Genomic DNA, 26693 nt, shown 5'->3' on the forward strand with positions numbered 1-26693 from the left:
CTTACACACACACACACACACATACAAGCACACACATACTTCCACTTTCCCTCATACGCACACACACATTGTCACATGTTCGACAGCTCATCTCTCACACGTTCCCTTCCACTCCATCTTGTAGCTGTCTGGTCGATGGCCTCTCTCTCTGTCTCACTTCCACTGCTCAGTCTTTGGCAGACTGCTCTGCTCTGGCGCTGTCTCTCCCTATGTTAATATAGTAGCTAACCTCTCTCTCCATAGCACTGCTACCAGACAGTCTCTATGTTGATATACTGAGGAGAGTGTAGAACTCCGCCACACAACTACTACCCAACTGACTCCAGAGAACTGAGCACTCTTCATCTCCACCGCTGCTGCTGCCACTGCGAGGCTCCTGCTGGGGCATTCTGTTGTCCTGTACACTTGTTTTGAGTCACATCTCTCATCAGCTTCTCCAGCAGGCACAATCACTTTAAAAACAAATCTTTTTTTTTTTCATTTTCATGCTCCTCTGCTTTTGATTAGGGCAAATCGTATGAATTTTGAAGGCAATCTGCTGTAATTGGAGATTGTGAGTCTCACAGCAAAAGGTAATTATCACTAATTGGTCTGTAGAAATGATTACAGCAGTAACTTAGTTTACTCCACGCCCCAAAAACAAGACCTGGGAATGAAAGGAGTGGAGTAAAAAAAAAAAAAAACGTGACTATTTACTGTTCACCACTCCAATTACACATTGCTAAAGTTAAAAGACTCCGCTGATGACCGCTGGCATCGTAATAAAAGAAGTGGAGAACTCTCATCACGTTGATTTCATTTGCCTCAGCTCATCTCTTACTTGTTGGGAATTACAAGGAAGACCACATAAACTAAGCTGTAAAATTTAAATGATATTACAGTTGCTTGAAAAGGATTCAAAACTTGCATCTGTGAGACGGGATGGAGATGGAATGTGACCACGCTGATCAGCAAAGATGTATGAACAGCATATATTAAGATGTTACAGTCTGTATATGCATGTGTGTGTATGACAGCGAAGAAGACAAGCCAAGTGACTCACCTCCTGCCAGAAAATGAAGACATACAATTAACATCGTATCCCATCATCCTCAGCTGAGCGGGCAGGCCTGTAATTGGCTGGCTGACCAGCCTGCGTGGCTCCGGGTGGCAATTTATTCTGGGAGCCATGCAGTTTACCCAGGGCGGCTAACGGCCCCTGTGCCATAACCTGGCTGAGGCAGCGGGGACATCATTAACACTTCACTGGGCCTGCAGGACACACACCCATCATCAGCCACTATACACCACCCACAGCCACTAGCACACAGGGCAAATTGGAGGAACAGGGTAGAAATAATAATCAGAATGTCAATGAGCCACTTGTAGTGAGTGTGTTTACTGATCAGCTGGCAAGTTAGGATATTTTTGGCATTTCCGCGTAAGGAGGAGAACACTGTTTATCCAGATTACCTTTGATTATCATTTTGAAATGAAACAAAGGGTATCCTTGCTGTGAGCAGATTTGATTTGGGAATTCAGCCCCCGTGTTGTCTTATCTGACCCTGGACTCTGAGTTTGTCTGTTTGACACTGTGTGCAATGGCATGCGGTTGTCTAACCCCAAAACAATGTGTGCGGGAGAGGGTGCTCCCTATGCGGAGTAATGACCTTGCCTTGTCACAAGGAAGACATGTGTTACGCGCTCCCATATTGGTCCGAGGGAAAGACTGTTACAGAGTCAGTCTGGACTCTGGTTTATGTGTCCGTTTAAAGGTCTGCATCTGCTGTCTGGCCCTCCACCTCCTCGCCGACCGGCTGTCTTTAGGTGTGAGAGGAGGAGGCTCACATGGAAGGCTGCATCTCAGGAATCAATTTATGGGTGTAAGAGGTATATGAGGTGTCCTGTGTAAATCATGGTTCTCCTCAGTGTTATATAGGTAATGTAGTAATGTATGTTTTCAGCCTGAGTTAGCACGGTGAACCCCACTGATTTCCAGATATGTCTCCCCACAAGTGTCCTCCTCGTGTCTCCTTCTTGCCTGCGATATTCCCAATTCACTCATTTCCTATCTCAGGACTCTTCCTTGCTCTCTGATTACACACACACACACACACACACACACACACACACACTCACATGCACGCACACAGGCTCACAGCCAAATGGCTGTTCATTAAAGACAGGGACCTGAGGGGAAGCAATCGTCTGAGAGACGGAAATTGCGTGTCACATTAGATTAGCAGTGTAAAGCCTCTGGATTGGCTCGGGGGAATAAGGAATTATTTCAATTACATTATTTCAAAAAGTCTTTAAGCAATACCAATACCGATAAAAACAAATTAAGAGTGATTTGGGCTGATTTGTGGCGCTCTGAGCTGTGCTTTCTGACAATGTGCTGGAAATCAGATATGAATAATGCAGATATTACGCTACGTGTAATGTGTTGGAGTTGAAAGCAGATTATCTGTGACAAATAATGCCATTGGTTTGCATTGTGTCTCATCAAAAGGGAATGTTCCCAAGTGTCAATCACACGGGCCGGAGACTGTAGGGTTTTTCAGTGAGCCACCGTGGAGAGGATAACTCCATCACCTGCCATTCTCAGTAACAAAGCAGTGACACCAACACACACAGTAAAAGTGATGAGTAGGTTAACTTGTGTACCTAATGCAATGGATATAAGCTGAACATAAAGTGCATGCAAGTCCTTTCTAATAGATGGTGTGATCCTTGTGTTTACAGGTAATTCCTGTAAAAGTTATGATGCGCAATAAGATAGTGATCATAATAAGAAAGGAAGTTATATGTTCAGTTATATGCTCTGACACCTCTGTGGCACAAAGTTCTCTTGTTCCTCTCTTTGGCAAAACTGAATATTTTTCTTTTGACTCAATTTCACTCTAACACATGCAGCGAGGGCAAGAAATTGAATGTGTCCATCGCAAGCAGCGCGTCTCAGGGGGAGAGAGCAGGGGATGGGTGGGGGTGGGGGGGTAGAGGCTACAGAGAAAGAGGGCAGGGAAAGAGGGAGAGGGGTGGAGGTGGGGGGATTGTCACACGGAGCGCATGAAGGAGAGACCGACCCGCAGCCAGTCCACTCACTGATGCCCTGATCCAGCCCCAGAAGCGACCGACTCCAGCTCCTCCAAACTCCGCACAGCTCCGCGGTGACTCACTGCTGCTCAACACTCGCAACATCTGGAGCAGGACTGGAAAAGCCGACGCTGTCTGCAGCTGCACGTTTTTCTTTTTCTTCTTCTTTTCTCTCTTTCCCTGCGCGATCAGGAGAAAAAGTGCCGCGTCCTTGAAATTACAAGTTGAAAGAGACGGAGAGGAGTTGACGGCGAAACAAATCTCGCTTCGAGTGCGCGCGGTAAGTGGCGGCTGATGATGACACAAGTGATTACAGCTTCATTTGTTTTAATTGCTTTAATTGGATATTTGATTGCCGTGTGTTGTGTCGGCTGTGGAGCTTTGTGGTAGTTTTTTCTTCTGAAGTGAGGGAACTTTGTTGCTGGAAAACTGTTGTGGTGTTTGAAACCATGTGGAGACTTGGAGACAATTTGGATTCTTGCGACATAAGAGGGTGAAAGCTTGACCTGTGCGCTGTAAGACTGTGTGAATTGTCGCTTGATTGTCACTTAATTGCAAAAAAAATAGGCGATATGTATTTTCATGTTCAGGTGAAGTGTTTTGAAGTTGAGTTAAATATGTCACTCGTGCGTAAAGTTGGTTAATTTCACAGATGTTTAAGTTGATAAACTGTAAAAAGGGATTGATGTAGTTAAAGAAAGGTGAATCACAGGGCCCAAACTTTCCTGTCTTATTTCGGCCTTTTCTCAGAACTAATGCCAATATAATTATTTTATCAAAATTCACTTTAAATAGCAGGAAACCAGCTAATTAGACGAAGCTGTTTTTCCGATTCTAATATGTGACCCATAAACATTTATCATATATTTTAAATAAGCTACAATTAATGAAACTTTTTTTGTGAAGATACATATTTCAGAAAATACATGTTGGGAAACTTCTCTCCCAAAATGCTTATTCTGCTTTACAACTCCCACCTCGTTTTTTATTTTATTGGACCCAATTATTTACAATTTACTGACAATTAATTCCTGACTTATAAAAAAAAGAAAGAAAAGGGAGGAATTTGTCTTTTTTCTCTGAACGTGTTTGGCTGATTTTCCAAAATCTAATTGCTTTTACTTCACTATCAAATTTATCTCTTGCAGGCTTCAGCTACGTGTGTGTTTTATTGTCAATTTATTCCGTCGTAATTATTTACAGGCACAGTAGGCCTCCTCCAACCCTTTTCTATTGAAATTAGTCCAAAACTGTAATCGTAAAAATGCCTCTAGAGTTGCAACTGGGTGTGTTTTTTGGAATTTGAGATTGTGAAAAAATCACTCTAAGCTTAACAAAACTAAATATGCTCTATGTATTTTTTCAGACTAAGTAAAATGTATATTTATTATTAAGTCTGCTTAAATTAATTATTATTATCCAATAAAAGAGCAAAGAAAATGATTACTTTTTGTGTGCCATGTTTGAAAGAAAAAAGAGCCTCCTCTGAAACACTTTGTAATTTCGTCTCATGCCTTCTTCTTCACGCCTCACCTCAACGCTCTGTGTGTTCTCTCCCTCTCCTCAGCACCACTAACAGGGAGGTGAATGGACCTCCACCGCCCCTTCAAGATGGACAGCCCCTCCTACCTGCCAGCTCCACTGGCCTCCCCCGCCCTGATGGTCCTCGCCTCCACTGCCGAGGCCGGCCGAGATGCCTCCGTCCCGTGCCAGGCGCCCAGGCCCTTCGGTGTCCCCGCCTCTGTGGAGAAAGACCTCCACCTCCCCTTCCCCTCTGCCTCTTACACCTTCACCTCTATGTACCAGCGCCAGGGCCCCATGTCGGGCACCTTCCCCTCCCGAGACTTCCCAGCCTCCCTGCTCCACCTGCACCCCCAGTTCACCCCACCGAACCTGGACTGCTCCACCCTGAGCATGCTCAACCACAGCGGGGTGGGCGCCTTCCGACCTTTCTCTTCCCCACAAGAGGAGAGGGAGTCGGGGGTTTACCAGTCGGCTTTCACCCCTGCCAAGAGGCTGAAAAGCTGCTTCCCGGAGGTGGAGGGGAAGGAGTTTGACTTCGGCTCCCCGGGAGGCTCCCTCAAAGCTGGGGAGGACTCAGGGAGGAAGCTGTTCTCCATGTCCGGCCTGTTGTCTGACGGAGAGGCTTCATCGAGCCCGGAGGAGCGCAAAGAGCACAGTGAGTACACACTTGACTCGCAGGGACACACAGCTGATGCATGTTTTGGTATGTAAACATGCATGGCACGTCTAAAGCTCACACACAGTCACTCATCTCTCATCTTTAAAGTATGCAGTGAAATATACAGAGGCACATCAAAGACCTTGCTCACCCTGACACGACACGGCAGATGAGATTTACATATCTTCTACAGCTGCATCCAGTAATGGTGACAAATTGAAAGGCGCCTTTGTGAGCAAAGACGTATCTGGAAATATTTTCCCTTTTGCACTCTAGTCTTTATCGTCTAGTTGGACAAAGTGTTTACAGCGACTGGCTGTGACTGACTTTGACACAAATAAATTGAATAGTGTCACTTATTCAGCTTAGTGATCATTAGCCACATATGACCATTAGGCCTATTGGAAGTCAGACTTTTCTTGGCGGCTGAGGAACACAAATACATCGGAGCGTGTGGAGGGTTGACATAGGAGGAGTGAGAGTTGGAACGAATGACACCCTGTCAGAGATAACGAGGTGGCAGAGATAGAGAGGAAGGGATGGAGGAGGATAGAGAAAAAGAGAGAGAGAGAGAGAGAGAGAGACGCGGCGATGCGCCTCAGCCTGAGCTTCCCAACGACAACCCTCAGCTCAATATGGCCGCCCACACCAGCCGTCTGATTTGTTGACAAATGAGTGGGAGAGGTGTCAGTCAGTGCGCCGCGGAGGGAGAGCCGCTCCTCATTACTCCCGGGGATAATTGCCCAACGACGCGGGGGCACAACACTCGCCTCAGAGGGAGAGGGGGTGGGGAGAGAGGGAGCCGGAGTCAGGGAGGCAATGCTAGGCATGATGGGAAATCAAACCCCCTCAGTGGCGGTCGCCAAGGGGAGCGCCTGACAGATGAAAGGGACCAGAGAAAGACAGAGAGAGGAGAGAGAGCACCCAAAGGCTCGGCAGATCAGAGGGGGACACCATCGAAAATAATGACAATGAGGGGGGGGGGCAGAGATGGAGAAGGGCGAAGGCAGGAGGGGGAGACGCTGATACACGCTCTCACACATATCACCTAAAGGAAACTTTCATCCCACACATAAAGGGCGGGAGCAGGGACGAGTTGTCTTAAGAAAAGTTTGGATTGTGTGCCGTGTGTGTCTCTATGCATATGTGTGTGTCTTTGTTGAAACTTGCTGATTTTGTCGCCGGTTGGTGGCTGAGTGACAGGGCCAGGGAGGCGGAGTGGCAGGAAGGAATCTCAATATGGAATTTTAATAAGGACGGGAAAGGAAAGAGATGCCAGCCAGCATGCTGGTGTGAGAGGTGTGTCTGTCTGACAATGTTTGCTCAGTGCACTCGTGCATGCGTGCTCCCCTCACCTCCTGATTTTGGGAATCTCATTTGGGGAATGTTGACAAGGACAAAAGACGGGCGGAATAGAACACGGGGAGCATCTCTCTGCCAAAAAAATGAGTTTGGGAAAAAAAAAATGGATTCGTGCACATTGGAAGCTGCTTTTCCAGCTTTATCCAATTAGATTGGAGCTCAGGCAAACTAAGAGCTTTAATGCAATTGAGCTCCCAGCACTTTTCTAAGTCTGACATACACTTGTTCCTCTTGACTGGGTAACAGACAGTCACTTCAGGACCAAAAGTCTTAACTGTTAAGCTTGAAATCTTCTTGGGTTGTGAGAGTGTGTCTGCTGCTCGCATTCAGCTGCAGCACTGGCGATGCAAATACCCACTGAAGTGCAAACTAAGCCATAAAAACCTACTTTTATACTTTTTAAGCTTTCTTCATAATTGAAACGACCTCCTGTGAAGGGTCACATGTGCTCCCCATGTCTGTAAGGGCTTCCTCCAAGTGCTTTGGTCTCCATATCAGGTATTAGGAATGTGCCTCGCGCTGCCCTTAAAACTGGAGTCAGTCCCTGGACACTGGCCACCAGTGCTCAACTAAATACCTCCCTACAGCTGAAGTGTATTTGAATCTGGAGTGATATGATGTTGCTTATGTCAAAACTTTTCAGAGTAAACAGATTTGACATTTTGAGGCCATGACGTATAGTCTCCAGGTGTGAGCACAGGTGACCATGTGCTGCCGTTCCTCTCACAGCTCCTGGTCAGTCTACACACCATGCAGGTAGAGCACCTCTTCACATCTGCCAGTGGACATCTCCTTCTGTCCGTTTAGCGTCTGTCCTCTGTCGATTTTGCCTCCCAGACTTGCCTCTGTTTTATCAGGGAAGGTCTGAGACGCACGGTGTGCTCTGACAGCTGTTCAAACAGCCACGCTCGCTTTCAAAGGGCAGATGTCTTCACTGGAGCGAGTCATGCTTATTTTCCTCAGGGAGATGCTTTCCGCCGCAGGCCTGAGCTGGAACTAAAATGGCCCTTTACCAGAAACACAAGTTGGGAAACCGGAGGAGTGGAGTGGCAAAACACAGCAAGGCCAGACGCTGACGGAGTGGTGTGCATGCATGTGTGTGTGTGTGTGTGTGTGTGTGTGTGTATCATACTGTGGTGGCAAAGCTGAGTGAGAGCTGTGATAACTGGAGCCAGATGTTTGAGAGCCCCTGTGTTGTGATGCTTGTTACACACCAAACTCCCGGTTGTGGCTGTCAGGAAAGTGAAACCCTTCACCTGCAGAGCAGACAAAGAGATTCACGAAGGCCACCGAACAAAACAGATCAAGTCAACTGTTGTCCAACTGGCAACCTAATGTATCAGTGACTTCAGTACAGCTTTCTCACGTCCTCCTTTTTGTCTACTGGGCTGACTTGGAGCCAGTTTTAGAAACGCCGTCTGTGAGCACTGCTTTTACGTAGATTGCAAATTTCAGTGTGGCTTGCACATCTCTTGCATGCTTGTGCACGGGTCGCAGCAAATATGCAGTCAAAAAAGAAAATTTTCTCATGTTTCATCAAGTTTGTTTCCTAGCATATAACTGGGCCCTTAAGAACAGTTTCACACTCACACAAATGACACTGGCATTTTTCTTATATGTCAATTTGTCATGTTTTTTTAATTATTATTATTAGAAAGTCAGTCTATTGATTAGTTATTTCCTGTCATATGTTATTGGACAGCTGGCCGTCAGTTTTAGGTTTTGGTTTGTGACTTTTAACTTAAGAAAAGTCTTCCTTTGTCAGCACTTGACATAACATTTCAAAATATTGCTTATTTAAAGATTATGCTCACATTAAAGCTTACACAGACAAGGAATGAGTCTGACCACAAGTATTTAACAACAAAACCTGTGCATCAGGCCTTTGAATCCTGCACATGCCGCTGAAGTCTTCTCCTAACGGGATGAGGAGGCGCTGAGAGACTCGCCAGATCTTCACCTGTGCAGGAAAGAAATCCTGCAGGAAGTTAATAGAGGGGAAACATGTAAGCGTAAAACACATTGAGGATTCTCCACCAGATGCGCTCAGAGTGTAAGTGTCCTCCACGGTCGGTTATTCATGGGTTGTTAGCGGACGAGTGCGGCGCCTGAACAGAATCAATATTACATAGATTCATCTTAGATTTGGCACGTGGATTATCTCTGAGCTGAAGTTTGATGGCTCTGAGCTTGTTCCAGACACAGCTTACATGCTTTGTGTGTGTGTGTGTGTGTGTGTGTGTGTGTGTGTGTGTGTGTGTGTGTGTGTGTGTGTGTGTGTTAGAAGGAGGGAGCATGCCTGTGTGCACACGTTTAGACGGATGTGACTCAGAGCTTGTGGTCATTCACTCATTAAATCAGTGAAATAATCAAAATCATGCCGTTACACAGTTTTCACACACCAGCAAAACATGTTTGTGCATATTTCTTATGCACGTATTTGTGCACATAAGTTTGTATGGTATATTGATGTTTCTTTCTCTCACCCACACGCACAAGCACACACACACACACGAGGCAGTATACTCTAGCTGTGTGTGCTGATTTGATAACAGGGAGGCTGCCTGTGCGCTGTGTTTTCTGTGTAGCAGTCGTTGACGGCCGCTCGTATTGAGTGGAGCTTCCTGTTGAAAGACACAGTGTTTACATCCCACTGGCAGGCCACAGGAGATCAATAGCAAGCACTCGATTCTCATGCATACACATATAGTATCCGTTGCCCGCTATTATTCCCAGGGTGTATACTCCTTATCAGGCGGACTTGCATGTGCAGTCCATGCATCAACAGTCACACTCACCATATGCTTATGCCTAGTTGTTTTCTCTTTGTGTGTGTGTGTGTGTGTGTGTGTGTGTGTGTGTGTGTGTGTGTGTGTGATTTTGTGTTGGTGTGATCTGTCACGAACAAACTTTAGTAGGGAAACTGAAGTATTGAGGAGGTGTAAACATGAACAACACGACTGAACATGCTCGCTGATGGAAAGACAGGAGGAAATACTGACACAAACAAGCATCTAAAATGAATTTAGACATAGAGAACATATTATTTTCATGTGAAAAACAACATTTGATCTGAGTTTTTTTCATCTTTTATCAAGTTTAGGACCAACACGCATTAATAAATCTTTTTAGAAACCATTCGATAATTCAAAAAGACGAGCTGTGAGAGTCAAGATACATAACTCGTGGTTCCTACTAATCATTTTTACCCGACACCATCACACACAGCAGCCACTGCCTCGTTCATTCCGCTTTCAAAGCTACGCTGTCTCAAATAAGTGACATCTGCACCCAGCTCTCTCACTGACCACACTGGTAGTCTTGTCCTTGATTTCAAACACTCGGGGAGGAAGCATTACAATATTAATGGTGGTTGTGTTTGATGTGAGAGCACGCCGCGGTTGACTGTTCCCCCTCCTGTTGTGATGGTAGTTTGTTCTCCTAATGTTCTCCCAAGTAAAAGAGGCTTTCATCCTGGCAGGAGGGGAAACTCTTCTTGGCTTTTTAGCTCCTTTCCCTTCATCTTATAAGGGCTGAGAGAGGGAACATGGAGTTTTTTCTTCCTTGTGTATTTAGATTTACGTGTTGTCTTTGTGGTTTTATACGTGATTGTGTATTTGTGGATGCAGTGTGCGTATATGTGTGTATGTTGCAGCCTCCATGCAGGCCGATGGATCTTCAAACAGGCTGTGGACCACACGGCTTGTCGGAGACAGACAGGATTTCTATAAGTCTGGCAGAAGGACTTTACAGTAGCGTGGGGAAATCTCTGTGTGTGTGTGTGTGGGGGGGCTTTTTGTGGTGACCATCAGCACCTGTTAGACGGTCAACAGAATGTTCCACCGCTACATGAGTCATAACACATCTTGTAGTCGCTGCATCTGCCTCTGTCACCCACTGTGATCGGCCCACACGAACAGCGCTGCTTCTGTGTAAAAGGACAGGGAGGCTAAGTGTGCTGACAGAGAGAGAGACAGGCAGAGAGAGAGAGAGAGAGAGGGTCATAATGAGTGCGAGGCCCAGAGGTCGTTAAAACAACAGCCTTGTTTTAACTGAGGCCATCGTTCCTTTTTCCCATCTCTCCGTTTTCCCTCTTTCTACTTCTTCTCTCTACGCACCTGATCGACTTGCATCACGGGCTGCCTCTGATCTCACATCAAAGACCTGGTTTGTGTGTGTATGTGTGTGCGGGTATAGGAAAGGCTCAGGGTAAAGGCGGAGTAAAACGCATGTTCGCAAGAGGTGGCACACACACACGCACAAACTCACATCCTCCATCCTGTCCCCGGAGCCTAACAAATCAGTCAGGCAGATAGAGAGGGCAGGGAGGCCAAACGCTGGGGTTAAACACATGCTGCAGAGGAGCAGCGCAGACAGACAGCAAGACCACACCAATCCTACACGCCTGGATGGCAGCCAGGAACTCACACACACACACACACACACACACATACACATATATATAATATGTGCGTGTCACATATGTGTGTTTGCCTCGTGTCACACACAAACCTCATTACAGCATGTCACTTGGTGCTTGTTGCAAGTCTCCCAGCTGTGGAGGAGCTTGACAAAAGCCAATACGTCAAAGACATGCCAGGCGTGATAGCTTCACTTCCCAAATACACGACGTCCCGACATCATTCAGTGGCTTCATGAGCAAGATTGGCAGCCATTGTCGATGATCAAATGTGCATTTTTTGTAATGTTTGTGGAATTTGAATAAAAAGAAGACATCTTGAGGGAGCTGCAAAGTGTCCGTGTGAAGGCACAGACTTCCTCATTTGCTCATTCTGCTCCCTCTATAGCCCAGTACACTCAGTGCTTTACTCTATAGACTGGATGTTTGTTTGCACTAACTTTTGGGCAGAAAACTCCTGCGTCACGTACATAAAGTCACAGTGCAGAAAACAAGCACAGCAGAAACATCAGACAGGTCGGACCACCGTGTTTAACTTCATATTTTTAAATGTTACAGTTACAGCTGAAAATGACAACAGAAATAAACAATTCAGACATTTAGGGAGAAAGTTACCTCTGCTGTGTTACGTAATCATGTGCATGTGACAGTTCAAACAGCGCAGATTACTTACACATGTATCCTTAAATACCCACTGATCGATTCAGTCACTTCCAGTGCTGCTTAGCTGTTTGCAAACTCTCATCAGTGCCAGTGCACCCCTGCCTTAAAGGTCAAAGTTTGCCGGGATTGACCTCTCACCCCGCTGTGTAGGGGTGTAAACACTCCCCCAATTCTCCTCAGAGAATAGCATCGGGTCGGGGCCATAAATCACAGGCCTGATAATTGATAGGAAAACAGCAGTCCAGCAGTATATAACCTTTTACGTGTCGTCTCAACTCTTTATTATGGTGCTAATGAGTGGCCGCGGATCAGGGTTAGAGCTGCGAGCAAAGGGGGTGTGACGGAGGGGGGGGTCACCTCAGTAAAATACAGGCTACTGGCTACTTACTTACACACACTGGTAAGGCACACACACACATACACACATAAAAACATAAGCACAGAAATTCAGTGTGCGCTTAAAACAGACACACACCCCAGAAGGCAGGCACGCTCTCAACTCCACACAGGAAGACACTCACACTGAAGGATATGCGCGTATGCAAACATTCCCTCACACACAGATGCATATGCAAACACATACACACACACACAGTGGCTGGCAGGCTCAGCAGTGTCCATTACAGGCCGCCATTAGTATGGAGATTGTGCTAATTGTCCCCACAGACCACACAGGCAGCGCTCAACAGGCCCGCTGTGAGTCTGTGAGGCCGAGTGAGAGCAGGGACTCTGCTTTACACATCCTATTGTCTCGGTCGTGACCCTATTAGTGCAATTACAAATCAATCACTGAATGATTATGGGATTCATGCTGTGGATTGTCTCAATGCAAATGACACCATTATGGCACGTCAAGTCGCAAGGCTGTCAAGTTTCACATGAGGAAAGTCATACGGTAAAATATTCACCAAGATCAGAGCAAGCTGAGAATGTGTCCAGTGAAGTTTCACCTGTTTCGAGAATTTTAATAGAACTCCAGAGAGTTTTTATTGGAAACAGGTGTCTCATTGCCTTAATGTCACATCTTTTTTAGTCTTTATTTTGGAAAAAAAAAATGGATTTGAGCATTGTTTTAATTGTAGAAGACCAAAGTTCGAGCAAGTTTGATGATATTGATCTTTTATTCAAAACCTGTAGGACACAAAATGCTGCACTGGGTGTCGTGTTGAAGCCTTTGACTTGAACTGATGCTAATGCCGATTCTTAATTATGAATCTAAATATGCACAAGAAAAATAATTAGAAATACGACTGAAATGTATTTATCATAATGTGAGTTTTAAAGGATTCTTTAATGACCTATAAAGTATATTGTACTGTTGTCAGAGCCATTTCCTCTCCACCAAAAACCCACAATACTTATTTTTAAAATTAGAAAAAATATAGTTATTGAACAGCCGCGAAAATATGATCAGCTTCCCTGGAAAATATTACTCATATTACCGCCTTAAAAAAGCAATTTTAATCAAATATATGTGTTTGTATTGTATCACTTTAAGGGTCATGGTGATCCATAGAAGCTCTTCATGTCAATATGACTGTTTTAATATTGAAAATAAATTCCTACAAGCTCTTTTCCCTCTGAGACACAAATTTAGTGTATAACCTGTATCACACACACTTAGTAAGTGTCTCTGTACTAACTGTGTCTCTCTACTAAGTAAGCTTCGACTACAATGCTTATAACCAATAATTGCTTTAATTCGTTTTACGTGGAACCACAGTTGGAGGTAGCTGCTTGTGTGTGAGTGAACTCCTGGACTCAGTGGTTTTACTCTGGGTGGGCCAGTTCATGGTGCCGGAGACTGGAGAGGGTCCAGTCTCATTAGCAGCGGCTCACAGCTCCTGATCAGTCAAGTAGAGGAGATTGAACTGTGAGCAGCTCCTGTGTGACCCCGCTGAGCGAGAACACAGGGGAGAAGATCTATACCCGCTGGCGCTGCCACAGGCGTCTTTGTTCTCCTGTGTTTGCTGACAGGGGGAGATCGGAGGGGCGTATCGACGAGGGCTCACACTGCGCTGCGCTCACCGGGGCTACGCAGGCGGTGTGTAAATGATATATACATGAGCACATACACACATTTCTAGCCTCTTTCTCACACACGAGCTGTTACAGTGTGTGCATATTCACACTTTTAGTGGCACTTCACTGTTTGTCTACACACACCACACACACACACACACACACACACACACACACACAATAAAACTATCAGCAGCAGTAATTTCCACTCTGATGTGGAGGGTCGTCCGTCCACTTAAAGTGTTGTATTAAAGCTCAGTCTGTCTTTCTCCTAACAAGGCTTCAGGGTCGAGTCGAGTCAGCCTGGTGCTGGGATACCACACACAGCATGCAGGGATGCCGTGCCCTTTATCCTCAAAGGAAAACAAGTGTAACAGCATTATTTACTGCCCACCTTTGTTTGCAGTGTAATGCTCAAACCATGCAAATATTTCAAGTATTTCATCACATGTAGGGGACACATTTTCTCTTGTCCAACACGACAGCCCTGCAGCAAACATTTTGTTAAATTTATAATGGGAATTTTTTGGTTGATGGCACAAGTTAGTTCCACTCTACTGTCATTTTTGGAGGCTTAGGTTTGGGCTTGGTGTTGTATTTGGTTTTATTTAATGTCTGTGATTTCATGCTACATATTGATGTCACACTGCACGCTGGATCACATGACAGAGAGTTTACAAATGAGTTCTTGCAGTTAGTTTACTGAAGTTGTCAGAAAATGACAGAAAATTTCGGCAGCCACAAGAATCATACAGTTTAACATTGCCCTTATGCTGTAAATTGGACAAATGAGAACATCTGTTAGAATAACAAGAATAATTTACATTAACAGAAGTGCTTTCCTCCAATTTTTATTAACCTTTAGCAATCCTCAAAGCTCAGTCCCTTAAATGCCCCTGATTCTTCTTTGTCTTTGTGTGTGGGTTACTGGAGATAAGCAGCTCAATCACCTCTATCTTTCCACCATTTGAAGATAAAACCATCGTCATCTGCTGTAATTGTTTGCTCATCCAGGCAGACACAATAACATCCTTTAGGAAGTGTGACTAACCAAAACACAGGTGTCTCACAGAGTGCCAGGTGTTTGTGGTCCTCTCGTACCAGCAGCAGTCAACACTGTTTCTGACAGTATCAGATGTTATCTGGAGCAGAGGCAGGAGCAGATGGCTTATCTGTGATGATGCCCGCTGATGAGGCTGCAGGGAGGGGCGCTGTGGGGTGGTGTCAGAAAAGTTCTGACTGGAGGCCTACTGACACTGTGATTGAGGGCCGATGCGGGGCTTTTTTTTTTTTTGGGATCACAACCATTTTTATTTTGTTTAAAGAGTATTAGTGTGCCCCTAATAGCTACAACTTCCGCTGCTCACCTGCGCTGTTCAAAGTGTATGTGGGACAGGTGTGTGAGGGGAAAACAGATGGGTGTGTTCTTTGGTAGAGCAGGACAGTGTGTGTCAGCTGCCCCGAATTACCAGCTGAAAAATAGAATGGAGTTCAAAACATGTTAACTATACAAAAGCAGCGACTGATGTACAGTCCATTGCTTTTTCTGCCATGTGGTGGTGTGTTTCTTATTCTTATAGCGTACTGGTAAAACACTGAAGAGCACTGCTCAAATGAAATGAAAACTTTAATAGTTTTATTATGTATGATTTAGAGGCAGAAATGGAATATGATAACTATGTTTTCATTAGTGTATAATCACCTATTGTCAACACATTCTCACTCCATCCTTGTCACATTTCAACATTTGGTCAAGGACCTTCAACGTCCAGATACAACGTGAAAAGTACCCTGGGTGCGTTGCATGCATTGTCTTCTTTCAAAATACACTTCCATTTTCCCAGGAAATTTACAGTTTACATACTGTCTCTTTCAAAATAAAAGCATTACGTCAATTACAATGCAAATTAATGTTTTTTTTTTCCTCCAACAACTAACGCAAGATGTTGGACTTCGGAAAATAAGAACAGGGTTTGACTTTAGAATCCTACAGGACATGAACACTGCTCCCCCGGGTGAAAGTTGGTGTTTGTTGGATCCATTCACCCCTTTTACCGTGTAGGATGTTGTCCTGCCACAGTTCCCCCTGACGTCGCCAAGCACCGTTAAACTATAACGGCAACAGTCCGCGTGTCATGCCGATGTTAAAGGACAGCTTTTTTCATCAGTGTGTGATGCTGCAAGTCACTGCCAAAGCATCAGATTTTTACAACTTTGGAGTGAGACCGGGTTGGAATCGTTGTGTTTTTGTTACCTTGGAATGAGCCATTTATGTATACATACGGAGCGGGTCTTCTTCCACAGAGTCTGCCATTTTTTTTCTACAGTAGCCCAGAATGGACAAGAAATGTCCAAAAAATGGACACTGGCTCTAGATAGGGCCATTTTGTGCTTTTGTGTCAGCCACCATAGTTCTCCCACACCCTTGGCACCCAGGAGAAGTTAGTTGAAATCTACAACCTTACCGCAATACCCTTTTTCCACCAAAATTAGCGCGTGTGTGCAGATGAGTTTGCCTTTCTGTTTTTGTAATTTTTTTTCTGTTGTGTCACATTCAACATCATGAACAAGCTGGAAACAGGATAGTAAGCTGTAGAACGCAGCATGGAGGCCAGTGAAAATGTTGCAGTGGTTTCTTCTTTTTTATACCTCTTACTAATTAAGTCTCTCTCAAATTTGATGCCAACTAAATTTTGAATGGTTTGAGCACTGCTTGGATAGAGATAGATGGTATTTTGTGGCAGACCGTCTTTGCATCGCACCAGCAAATGGGCTAAAATTAGAGCTTTCGCATGGTTGTTGTATTCCCATCACAGCTGATTAAAGCCAATCGAAGCTGGAGCCAATAAATGTCTGTGACTACTACAGAGTCATTTGTAATTTTTTCCATTAAATACAAAAGCCAGATGTTAGTGGGTATTTTGTCCAGTGGGAAAGGGGCTCTAGATGCCGCTAAGTCTTACACACTTGACCTTTAAATAATCTCAAACAGTAAAACGCTAATTTTGTTGTCAATTCGTCAGAATCAAAACAGCACAAACAATAGTTTTCCAATTTGGTATTTGCTGTTTTTAGTCAGGGTTGCTCCCTCACTGTGCTGTCTGCTCTTCTTCTGCTGGTTTCTCATCTCTGCTCTCTGTCTTTCCTTCATTCTCTTCTCTTTCACTTTCTTTGTTTTTGTAATGTGTATTTTTGTTGTTGCTGTGTTAGTGCAGTTAGTTTTCCATGAAATGAAGAAGAACAGTAGAACAGTCAGTAGAACTTAGAACATGGTGAACCCAGTAAAGAGTGTACTGGCTGACAAAACAAATCAAAAGAAAAGTTCAACAACTAAATTGCTTGCTCTAGACCAATTATCTAAGAGCTCTTTGTTAAAGACTGAGAGTCAGTCTGAGAGAAGCAGTGAACGGGGACTGAATTTTTCCTTTAAGATTTTCCTGTAGAGCAAACCTGCTTTACTGAAGGTGGTTCTGGTGCTGTTGTAAAATTCGTCATTCCTCTCTGTTTCTTTTAAGTCTTCTTTTCTTTCTACTCCTTTATTTTCACAGCGCACTCAGCTGGAGTCATAATGAATGAACTCATGTTCAAATCTTTTTTGTTACATGCTGTAACTATATGAATAACTGTGCATTAAACCACTCGCCACATCTGGGAACCTCATCTGAATTTTCAGTATGTGGCTCATGCACCTGATAGCAGCAGTAAGAATGCAGTAAATCCACTATTTTTCCTTGGTAAAAAAAAAAAGCATTGACTGTAAGTGCATGTGTTCAAAGCACTAACTTTTCTCCTGTTTAAGCTCGTTGTTTTAAAATTGCCAGAACTGTGGCATGCTGTTTGTTTAGGGAGTTTAAGAGTGTGCGACAGAGCCCTGTGGTGCATGTGCCTATAACGCTGAATGTGTCAGAGTTGGCACCACAGTCGCCTACTTGATGCAAAAAGCTCAGGCGTGACCTCTGGAGGCGTTACTTTCAAGGCATTTTGGGAAATATAGAAAATCACTTACTGATGGAGAAGCAGTTAAACAGCGTGCTACAATAGAGCGCTCTTTTTTTGGACACTGCTGTAGGAAAACGGTCCCAGCTGATCACATATATAGTGAGAGCTCACTTTTATAGTGTGTACAGTTGTTGTTGTTGTAGCGCCGCTGATGAGTCCTGGTGTAATTAAACTCTTCACTGAGTTCAACACACAGTGACACACTGTTTGTCTGTTTAGAAAAGTTGAGTACTCGATGCAAGCAACGGAGCAATCCTCTCATTTTCTCCTTATTAACCACTAATTGAGAGAAAGAGCGAGAGGGGAAAAGAAAATGAGAGAGAAGTGATGAGGAGACGATGGAATAATAAGAGCGAGAGAGAGTATTAATGTGTATTAATCAGTGGTCCGGGTAATAGTGATCTGTATTTTTGGAGCCAATCTAATTAGCCTCTAATGAGGGATTGTGATCTGTCTGTTAGCTTCTTGATGTCTACCTCTCTCTCTCTCTCACACACCACACAAAGAGTGGTTGAGAGGATTGCGACAGGAGTAATGTAAAGATTTGAACTTGTTTGCTTCACCCACATGCACATACAAAAAAAAAAGAAAATCACGCTGGTACATAAAATGTAAAAACCTCACAGCAGGTTTACACATGTTCATGAGTTACTTACTCCCAGAGGAAACCACTCATTGAAGAGCCAGGAAACGTTGCAGTTTTTTTGTTCCAGTTGGTTTCATTGCTGTTAAAAATGCTAACAAGCAGGGCGTTGATGCTGCCATTATCTGCAAAATGTCAACTCTTCAGAAGCTAACAGGAGCACCCTTTTTTTTTTTCTTCAGCTTGATCACCACTATTTGGTTTAAACGTGTTTACAAAGTGTTAACAAAGTGTGATAGGTATTTTTAAACCCATAAAGACTGCACACTCCCTAAAACTGGATGAAAATGTAAAATGTAACAGAGGAGCACCCAAAAAGAAATCTCCCTGTTGGTAAAAATGTTCTCAAGTTAAATTTAAACTGTTTATGGCAATTGATTGCCTGGAGTGTGTTGAGAGAGGTTCAAGTCCTGACAGTATGATGCAGTGTGACAGAGCTGGATGTCTGTATATTTCCGTCTGTCTAGCGAGTGCAGGTTGATGGCATCAGAGTGAGTGACAGGCCACTGGTGAACAGCTCTATCGCTGTCCGCTGTCCGCTGTCAGCGGCTTCTTGATCCAACACGACTGCACTGACTTTGACAGAAAGCAGTCAGCAAACGGATGTCTGGATTTGGCATTTGCTACCCAGGGTATGAGCTCAATTACATCTCAACTTTTGGAGGATCATAACTGCTGACAGTAGATAGATGACAGTGTAAATTAGGGGAGAGAGAAGGGGAAAGACAAAGGTTCCTGGTGGGACTCAAACCAGGTCAACACATTCTCACTCCAACCGTCACATATTGACATTTTGGTCATGGACTTTCCATGTCCACATACGACGTGCAAGGTACCCTGGGTACGTTGGTTGTTGACATTCTGGGACACCATGTCAAGTTATGCCTGTTACATGCATTGTCTTCTTTCGAAATACACTTTCCATTTTCATAGGATATGTACAGTTTAAATACAGTCTCTTTCAAAATAACCGCACTATGTCAGTACAACAACGCAAATTTACATTTTTATTCCCTCAACAACATACAAACATGGTTGGCTTTAGGTAACAGAAACACGTGGTTAGGTTTAAGGAAAAAGAACAGGGTTTGGCTTTAGAATCTTAAGGGACGTGAACACTACTCACTTGGGTGAAAGTCGATGTTTGTTGGACCCATCCAGTTTTTCGCCACCTTAACTTTTGCCTTGTCCCACCGCATTTCCCCCGATGCCATCGGGTGCCGTTAAACTATAACAGCAACCGGCTGCGTACTTTGCTGATGTTAAAGGACGCCTTTTTTTGTTGGATTCTGATGCTGCAAGTCACTGCCCAAGCGTCGGATTTCGGCAACTTTGGAGTGAGAGCGGGCTCACCAGGTAGGGATAAGGTAGGTAGAGCCCATGATTTTGCACCTGATACTAAAAAAGAATGTGGAAAATGTACCCACAATCAATTTATTCAATAGAGACCCAATCCTAAAGAAGCCCGAAGACAGTCAGAACCAATCCAAAAAAGAGACGAGGATAATTGCACCTGATCCAAGATGCCCAGACAGGGTCCGCACAAACCCACGCAGTGAGAGACCAATAGCTTGTTTGTTATCTTTGTCGATTATTTGCAGAAAAAGACATTAACCTCCTTGTCTTCGTCCTCACATCGGCCGTTTTTCTCATTTTTCCAAAGTCCACACCGACTGTTTCAACTCTGCTGCTAGCAAGTTTTCTTGGATCCACTCAAGTAGTAGACATATTAAAACAGACCTATGCAACGTACAACAATAAAGTGAAACCCTACCAAACCCAGTTACACTAAATATAATGTGGACCCCATCCAACTCAGATCTTGGGTTGAGTAAGTGGTCCTGTGAAGACCTCTTGTGTTCATTAATGTTGCAAAAGAAACAGAAAAAGAACTTGAACAGCATTTAGACCTGCAGATATTTTCCCATGAGGTGGCTCCTGAGTAGCCTCATATCACCGCAAATACCCAAGGACAGTCCTAACTTTCCCCCCTGACTTCCACTCCCTCTCTCCAATCTGTAAGTCACTATCAAAGATCATTGAGCCATGCATCTCAATGAGGGCCAGATTGATTGGTTGGAGCGAGGCAGAGGCAGGGTTCGATCTTTGCCCTCAGGTCCTGAGAAGGGAAATATGGTCACAGGGACACAGTCGCACAGCTACCCAGTCCACTCTCCATCAACGAGATGATTGGACACATACATGCTGAGCCACGCCTGCACCTGATGGAACAATTGTAGTGACTAATGGAGAAGATGAGAGAGAGGAAGAACGAGAGGGGGACGGAGAGAAATTGGGAGGGTTTGTGTGCTGATTGACCTGTGGTCAGAGAGGTTATGTCCATTGATCTGTAGGGCAGAGGAAAAGGGCTTTGGCCTGAGGTGCTTCAGAATGGGTCTATTTGAGGTTTAGGATTCCTGTCCATTCCCACCAGGAGCTTTTTCATCATCTGACTCCCCAGGACTTACAGCTGCCGTCTGCCGCTGTCCACGTAATGCACAGAGCACTACAGAGGCCAAAGGCCAATCAATGTTCTACAAGAGGTTGATACAGATCTTATTAGTCAATGAATGATCATTAGTGGTCTAACGAGACATTGATTTGTGCAAGGGCCAAAGGTTGTGGTGGTTGTGGTGAGTGTCTTTAATACATTAAATACAATTGATTGCAGAGTAGGAGGGATATTTTTGAAGGATGCTGGAATTAGATTGGACAGCAAGAGATTTGAGGTCAAGCCAGGAGAGGGAGTGTGTCTCCATCGGCCGCTGAATGTGGTTAGGATTGAACATGAAGTAGAGCGGCAGTATTGTATGTTGTGTATTACCGGTGTAGCAATTCTGCAATTAATAAAAAGCAGATATCTAGACATACTAAGTCAAAGGCAACTGAACTCGCTGTTTCAAAGGCTGGAGCAGCAGCCTTTGAAAGCTGAGGAAATGACTCTGCTCATAGCAGATGTGTTACTACAGGGCCTATTATGTTGCTCATTAAATACCCAACCTCTCAATAGGCCATTATTTCCCCAATAAAAAACAAACGGCGGCCTGCATACTTTCCCCTCTCCCCCCTCTGCTTCAGAGGTTAGTTCTACCTCACAGACGGCAAAAAACCCTGACTAATATCCTGCATGTGATGCTTTTAAATAGGAAGCAGGCCGCGGGATAGGGTGGGGTACAGGTGTGGCAGGAGCCAATGGCTTTTATAGCCCTCCATCTCCTCTGAAAGTGTGCCAAGGACCTGCCTACACAACCCACCACTGCAGTGTTAGCCGCCAAGCGTTAACTTCACTCCCCCCGCCAATCTCTACATGCCTACTGGTTATATAGAGTCTGTGCTTGTTATGACTTTATAGAGGGATTTCTGATGTGCTTAGAGAATTGTTTGATGATTGGGATAATGATGCCAGTTGGAGTGAGTTGTCTCAGCACTTTATCGCCAGCGAACACAGAGAAAAACAGACCCAGCCAACGCTAAGCAGTCTCCACATCCTCCACATCCTCCCCTGGATGCTCGCACGTACATCCCCTGCCATTCAAAGCCGTCCGATCCTCCTCGCGTCAATCAGAATTAGACCACGTCCACAGGTTTGTCACCGGGGGGACGTTCGTCACCATGTCTCCCCTGCAGAACAGCCTTTTCATGCCCCAGCATAATGTCAGCGGGTGACATCCAGGCCTGATGTGATGTGGCATTCACTAAAGGTCACGTTAGGCATCTCCGCTCCGTCTGCATCAGCAGAACTGGCAGCCGTCATATGGGCGCTGGCATCGGCCATTACCCAGGCCCTCAGGGGGACTCGATGCTTTAAGGATTTGTCAGCGGGATTCTGATCTCTCTGTTGCAGTGGCCAGCGCCGAGCGTGGGACAGTCACAGTCCACATCTTGATGCAGAACAACGGAAAGTGGATTTGACCATCAGTCATACAAAGGGGGTTGAGGAGGACGGGGATATCTTGTTTTCTTTCAAACATGGACTTTACTATCTCATGATGCTCTTGATAATGGGGACGGGGCAGAGACATATCGTGACGCTCTGATGGGTTATTTGCCCCAGAGGTGTGTTCTCTTCAAATCCATGGGGAGATGAGAGATTGTATTTAGGTGTGTTTGGGTATGCTCATCTTTGTGATTCCTTCCTGAAAATATGCTGTGTAAATGTAATCATTTTCCATGATAATCCACAACATACCACCACAAAATACGTGTAAAAATGGAATTATGCCTCTCTCATTTTGTTTCATCGGAACAAGACTTGAATATAGCCAAAGCAGCACGCTCCCAAGTGGGAACAGTAAGTGAAGAGAGCAAAACGGCAGCTGGACAAAGGCTAGACATCCAGGAAGGAGGTCCTGAACCGACGAGACACAAAGACAGAAAAAGGAAACAATCAGAGACACAGAGACAGTGAATCCATTAGGAGATGAGCCAGTCAAACTCAACACAGCCCGACGAGAGAGCGCCAATCCATCCGAGCCAGTTGCCGTAGTGAGGGAACAGTTAACAAGCCCCACAGGCAGGTTTTACAGCCCCCTGTTGTGTGTCTGAGACCCCCCAGGCTGAAGAGGGGCTGAGGCTGACTGATACTGACAGGGTTTATGTGGGCGGGGGCGGAGGGCAGCGGGGGGATGGAGACGTGTAAAAAAGGTGGTCATGAACCAACAACTGTCACTTATGAGAGTGCAGCACAAGCACCGAGTCAGGCTTCAGCAAAAGCATGTACACGCACACACACATACACACACACTCATCCATACATCCAAACATGCCCGCTGCCACACCATTAAATCTGATGTTTGTGTGGAGCAGAGGTGAAGGGTGGGGGGGCGGCTGTAGTCGGAGGAGGGGGGCTTATCCAAAAAGTGGACCAATAAAACACCTGAAAATCAAATCCCATTGCTCTTATCGCGGCGCCATTCAGAGACGTTATCTGTGCAGGTAATGTGGTTATAAATTCAATTTCAGCCAAGAGATTTCATTGTTTACTGATGCCTGCATGTTCCGGGCGGCAGAGCGCAGAAAGCCCGGGAACGTTCGATGCGTGTCGGGAAAAGTCATTTAGGCTTCCGCGAGGGGATGCAAAAAAGGCGAGAGAGAGAGTGCGAGAGAGGGGGGTGAAACCAGGAGAGCTGTCACTCTCCCAAGGACACCTGACTCCACTTTCTATTTTCCACCCCATGTTTTATTTAGAGCCCATTTTGTCCTATTTGGTTCCTCATTATGGGGGCTCATAGCTCAACTGATGTCAGGGGACGGCACTTGCCGACAGACATCGGCGTCTGAGCTTGTCACGTCGCTGGTCATTTGGAGTGAAGCTGGGGAAAAGTTAGTCCGGTGTTTGGATAATAGGGTCCTCGAGGAAGTTCAGTCCAGCCTGCTGCACATTAAGGGAGAGCTGTCACAAATATTAATCTGTTTGTTATGTTCTGTATTTAAAAGTGTTAAATTGTGATTGCCAGCGCTGTCATTTGTTTTCCCTTGACTGTGCAGAGATGGGAAATTAGGTGCATCTTGCCTACTAGCTCTCTGCGTGTGATTGATGGCTTTCAGGAGTAAATCACCTCATCTTCTAGGTAAAATCTTGATATAGTAGAGCTCCTCAGGCTCCCAGCTGGCTGCTTATGGCAGTAATCCATCAGTGGGGCCCAATGGGCCAAGTGGCCCTCCTGGGTAATGTTCCTATTGACAGCCTATGATGTCAACACACTGACAGCAGGGGGCCATAGCAGTGCGCCTGTGTGTTTATGTGTGTGTAACCTTATTTTACTCTCATTGCCACTGTCTGTCAATAGTACAGATAGGTCTACTGAACACACACACACATAAACACACACAGTGAAGGCTGTTCTCATCTACAGAAACTCTACGCTAACTATGAGTTTAATGAGCGGAGGTGTCATGGTGGTCCAGTGGCAACATCCCCAGTTTGAGTCCAGCTTGAGGCTTTTGTCAAATATTGACTTCTCACTATTAAAGGAAAAATAGTCACAATTGAATAAAAAAAGTACTTAAATTTGTTTTTTGATTTAATGTAAATGTATTTGAACCGTGTTTCGTTACTAATGGGAGCAACAGTTTTTTAAATTGCTCTAGTGTTGAACGAGAGCGCTGCAGTCAGCAACAACGAAACAGGCTGCAGTATAACCAGTCGAGGCTTTTGTTACTTTGTGTCCACTAAAAGGTCTTGTTTTTGCTGTTCAGATTATTATTTCAAGTGTCTTAGACTTATGGAAAGGATCCCTACAGAGATAAACCTTTTTCTTAAAGAGTATGATCTTTTTTATTTTACCAGAAACAACCCTGAAGTTGCCATAGACAAACCCACCAGACTCCATTTAAATAAACAGCAATTTTATCATCTTAAGGATTTTCCTAAAAAAGAGGGGGGGGGAAATGCACCCTCTGCGTGTATTTTCTTATTTTCTGTACCACAGCAGCACTCAGGTGAGGTCAGGGCTTTATAAAAAGGTAGTGACCAGGTGCCAGACCGTAAGCATCAGGCATCCAAGAAACAGCGTCAAAAAACCCCCCAGCAAAAATAGCGAGAAGAAACGCCAAACAAAAGTGAATCTGAGGTTGGCTTTCACTTTCACTTTAGCTCGCGAAACAGTACAGTTACAAAATAAAACTCACCAAAACCATCTCGATTTGAAACTGTTACGACAATCACCAACGCTGGTTTGGTTGAAATAAACCCTCAATTCACCAAGTTTAATGTGAAAACATGCTGGCCCTCTACGCGCCTAAATTACTGTTTCCTTTTCCTGCTTCCTCGGGTGGGTTTGGCAACTGCAATTTCAGGGCAAAAACAGTGGCAAAAACAAGCACGTTAGCAGACATAGACTGATGGTGCAAAGATGCCCCGAGTAGTTACATTCCAGCCTGTTCCACCACTGCCAGCTGCAGCGTTTTCAATACTGGACCAGCTTCAAAAATTGTTCCCATTTGTCACTTAAACAAAAAAGACATTGATGCACATTTTTCATGAATTACCCAAAGTCAAGGCAGAGCACAATATGTTGAAAGCGAAACAATCACGCCTATTATAATGGGCTCTGAATGAAAGCCTACTATAAAAGAAAACTCTCCATGTCATCACCACAGTTCATTCTCTGTAGTGCAGATAATCTTTTCACGGCCTCAAAGACTTAGCCAATGTGGAAAAATCACAATACATTTTGCCTGTGAACACCTCTTCTAATCCTCTTACTCTGCTTATTATCCAGGCAAAGTGAAGGGTCTCTATGACGCTCAGGCCCCGGTGTGTCCAGTCTGCCAGGCAATCCTGCGACCAGGGGAGCTGCAGGAGCACATGGAGCAGGAGCTGACCAAACTTGCCCAGATACAAATCAGGTATCAAGATCTGATTTCACTTCTTTGACATTATAACTAAGTAAATCTTCTTTTACTGTTTTTATTTAACACCATCAAGTGGTTTCATCCAGATATCTCCTCACAGCTTTGCTGAGAATCACGTCTTCACTTCCTCCCTCAAACCATTTTCCTCCAGCGTTCCACTTCCTCCATTTATCCATTTGTCATTTTCCTCCCAGAATTTCTATTCCATTCAGCTTTCAGGTGATAATTAATGTTGACAGATTTTAGTAGCTAGAGGGACGCCCCCTTCTCCCCCGCTTCGTTTCCTCAGGTGGTATCTCCCGTCTCCTCTGTCACCTGCGTGCAGTGTTTACAAGCTGCCTCATTGTTCCCTACATATTTCATATTACAGCCTCCGGCCTCGAGGCGACCAATCACACAGCGGGTGGATAATGTCCTGCTAATGGCTGCTTTGAGCCCTACACACACTCACAGTCTAAAACATACACACGGGGACCAAAGGTGCACACACACACACACACACACACATTACCTGCTGCTTAGAACAGAAGAATGATTCCTCCAATAAAGACATTACACTCCAAATCTGCTTAACGACCGCTCCGTGGACAGTAATGGTTTCAAATTGAACTTGGCCCGCGGGGACACTGTGTGTGTGTGTGTGTGTGTGTGTGTGTGTGTGTACAGTATCTGTGTGATAGACACAAAGTGAGGAAGAGTAAAATGAGGTTACACACAGACTGAGACACAAATTCAGACAAGATAAAAGCAGAGGGTATTTACGAGATGACATTTAAAAGACAATATTGTGTTTGTGTATTTTATAGGGACACGGTGTAGTTGATTTGTGTGTGTGTGGCTACTGTTTCCGAGCTTGTTTAACGTACAGGCTTCTGCATCGTTTGCCTCTTTTCTCCGCAGTGTCACTCCAGTGCAGCACAACCACCTCATAAGGACGCCGAAGGTAAATAGTTAATATCCTCATGAGTCGA

At 44.8% G+C, this 26693-nt stretch overlaps 1 protein-coding gene across 3 annotated transcripts in view; it reads left to right on the forward strand.

Annotated features, from left to right (window-relative positions):
- Positions 1-3084: 3084 nt before the first annotated feature.
- The window catches only part of rnf220b (ring finger protein 220b), a 36219-nt gene continuing 12610 nt past the window's right edge, over positions 3085-26693 (forward strand). For all 3 annotated transcript variants that reach the window (XM_050054851.1, XM_050054852.1, XM_050054853.1), the window contains exons 1-4: positions 3085-3355; positions 4643-5254; positions 25590-25716; positions 26623-26665. In XM_050054851.1, coding sequence (XP_049910808.1) covers positions 4663-5254; positions 25590-25716; positions 26623-26665 — 762 coding nt within the window. In that variant the 5' untranslated portion in view covers positions 3085-3355; positions 4643-4662. The remainder of the gene's footprint in view (positions 3356-4642; positions 5255-25589; positions 25717-26622; positions 26666-26693) is intronic.

Source organism: Epinephelus moara, chromosome 10 (genome assembly GCF_006386435.1).
Source record: "Epinephelus moara isolate mb chromosome 10, YSFRI_EMoa_1.0, whole genome shotgun sequence".
In the NCBI taxonomy this organism is placed as follows: Eukaryota; Metazoa; Chordata; class Actinopteri; order Perciformes; family Serranidae; genus Epinephelus; species Epinephelus moara.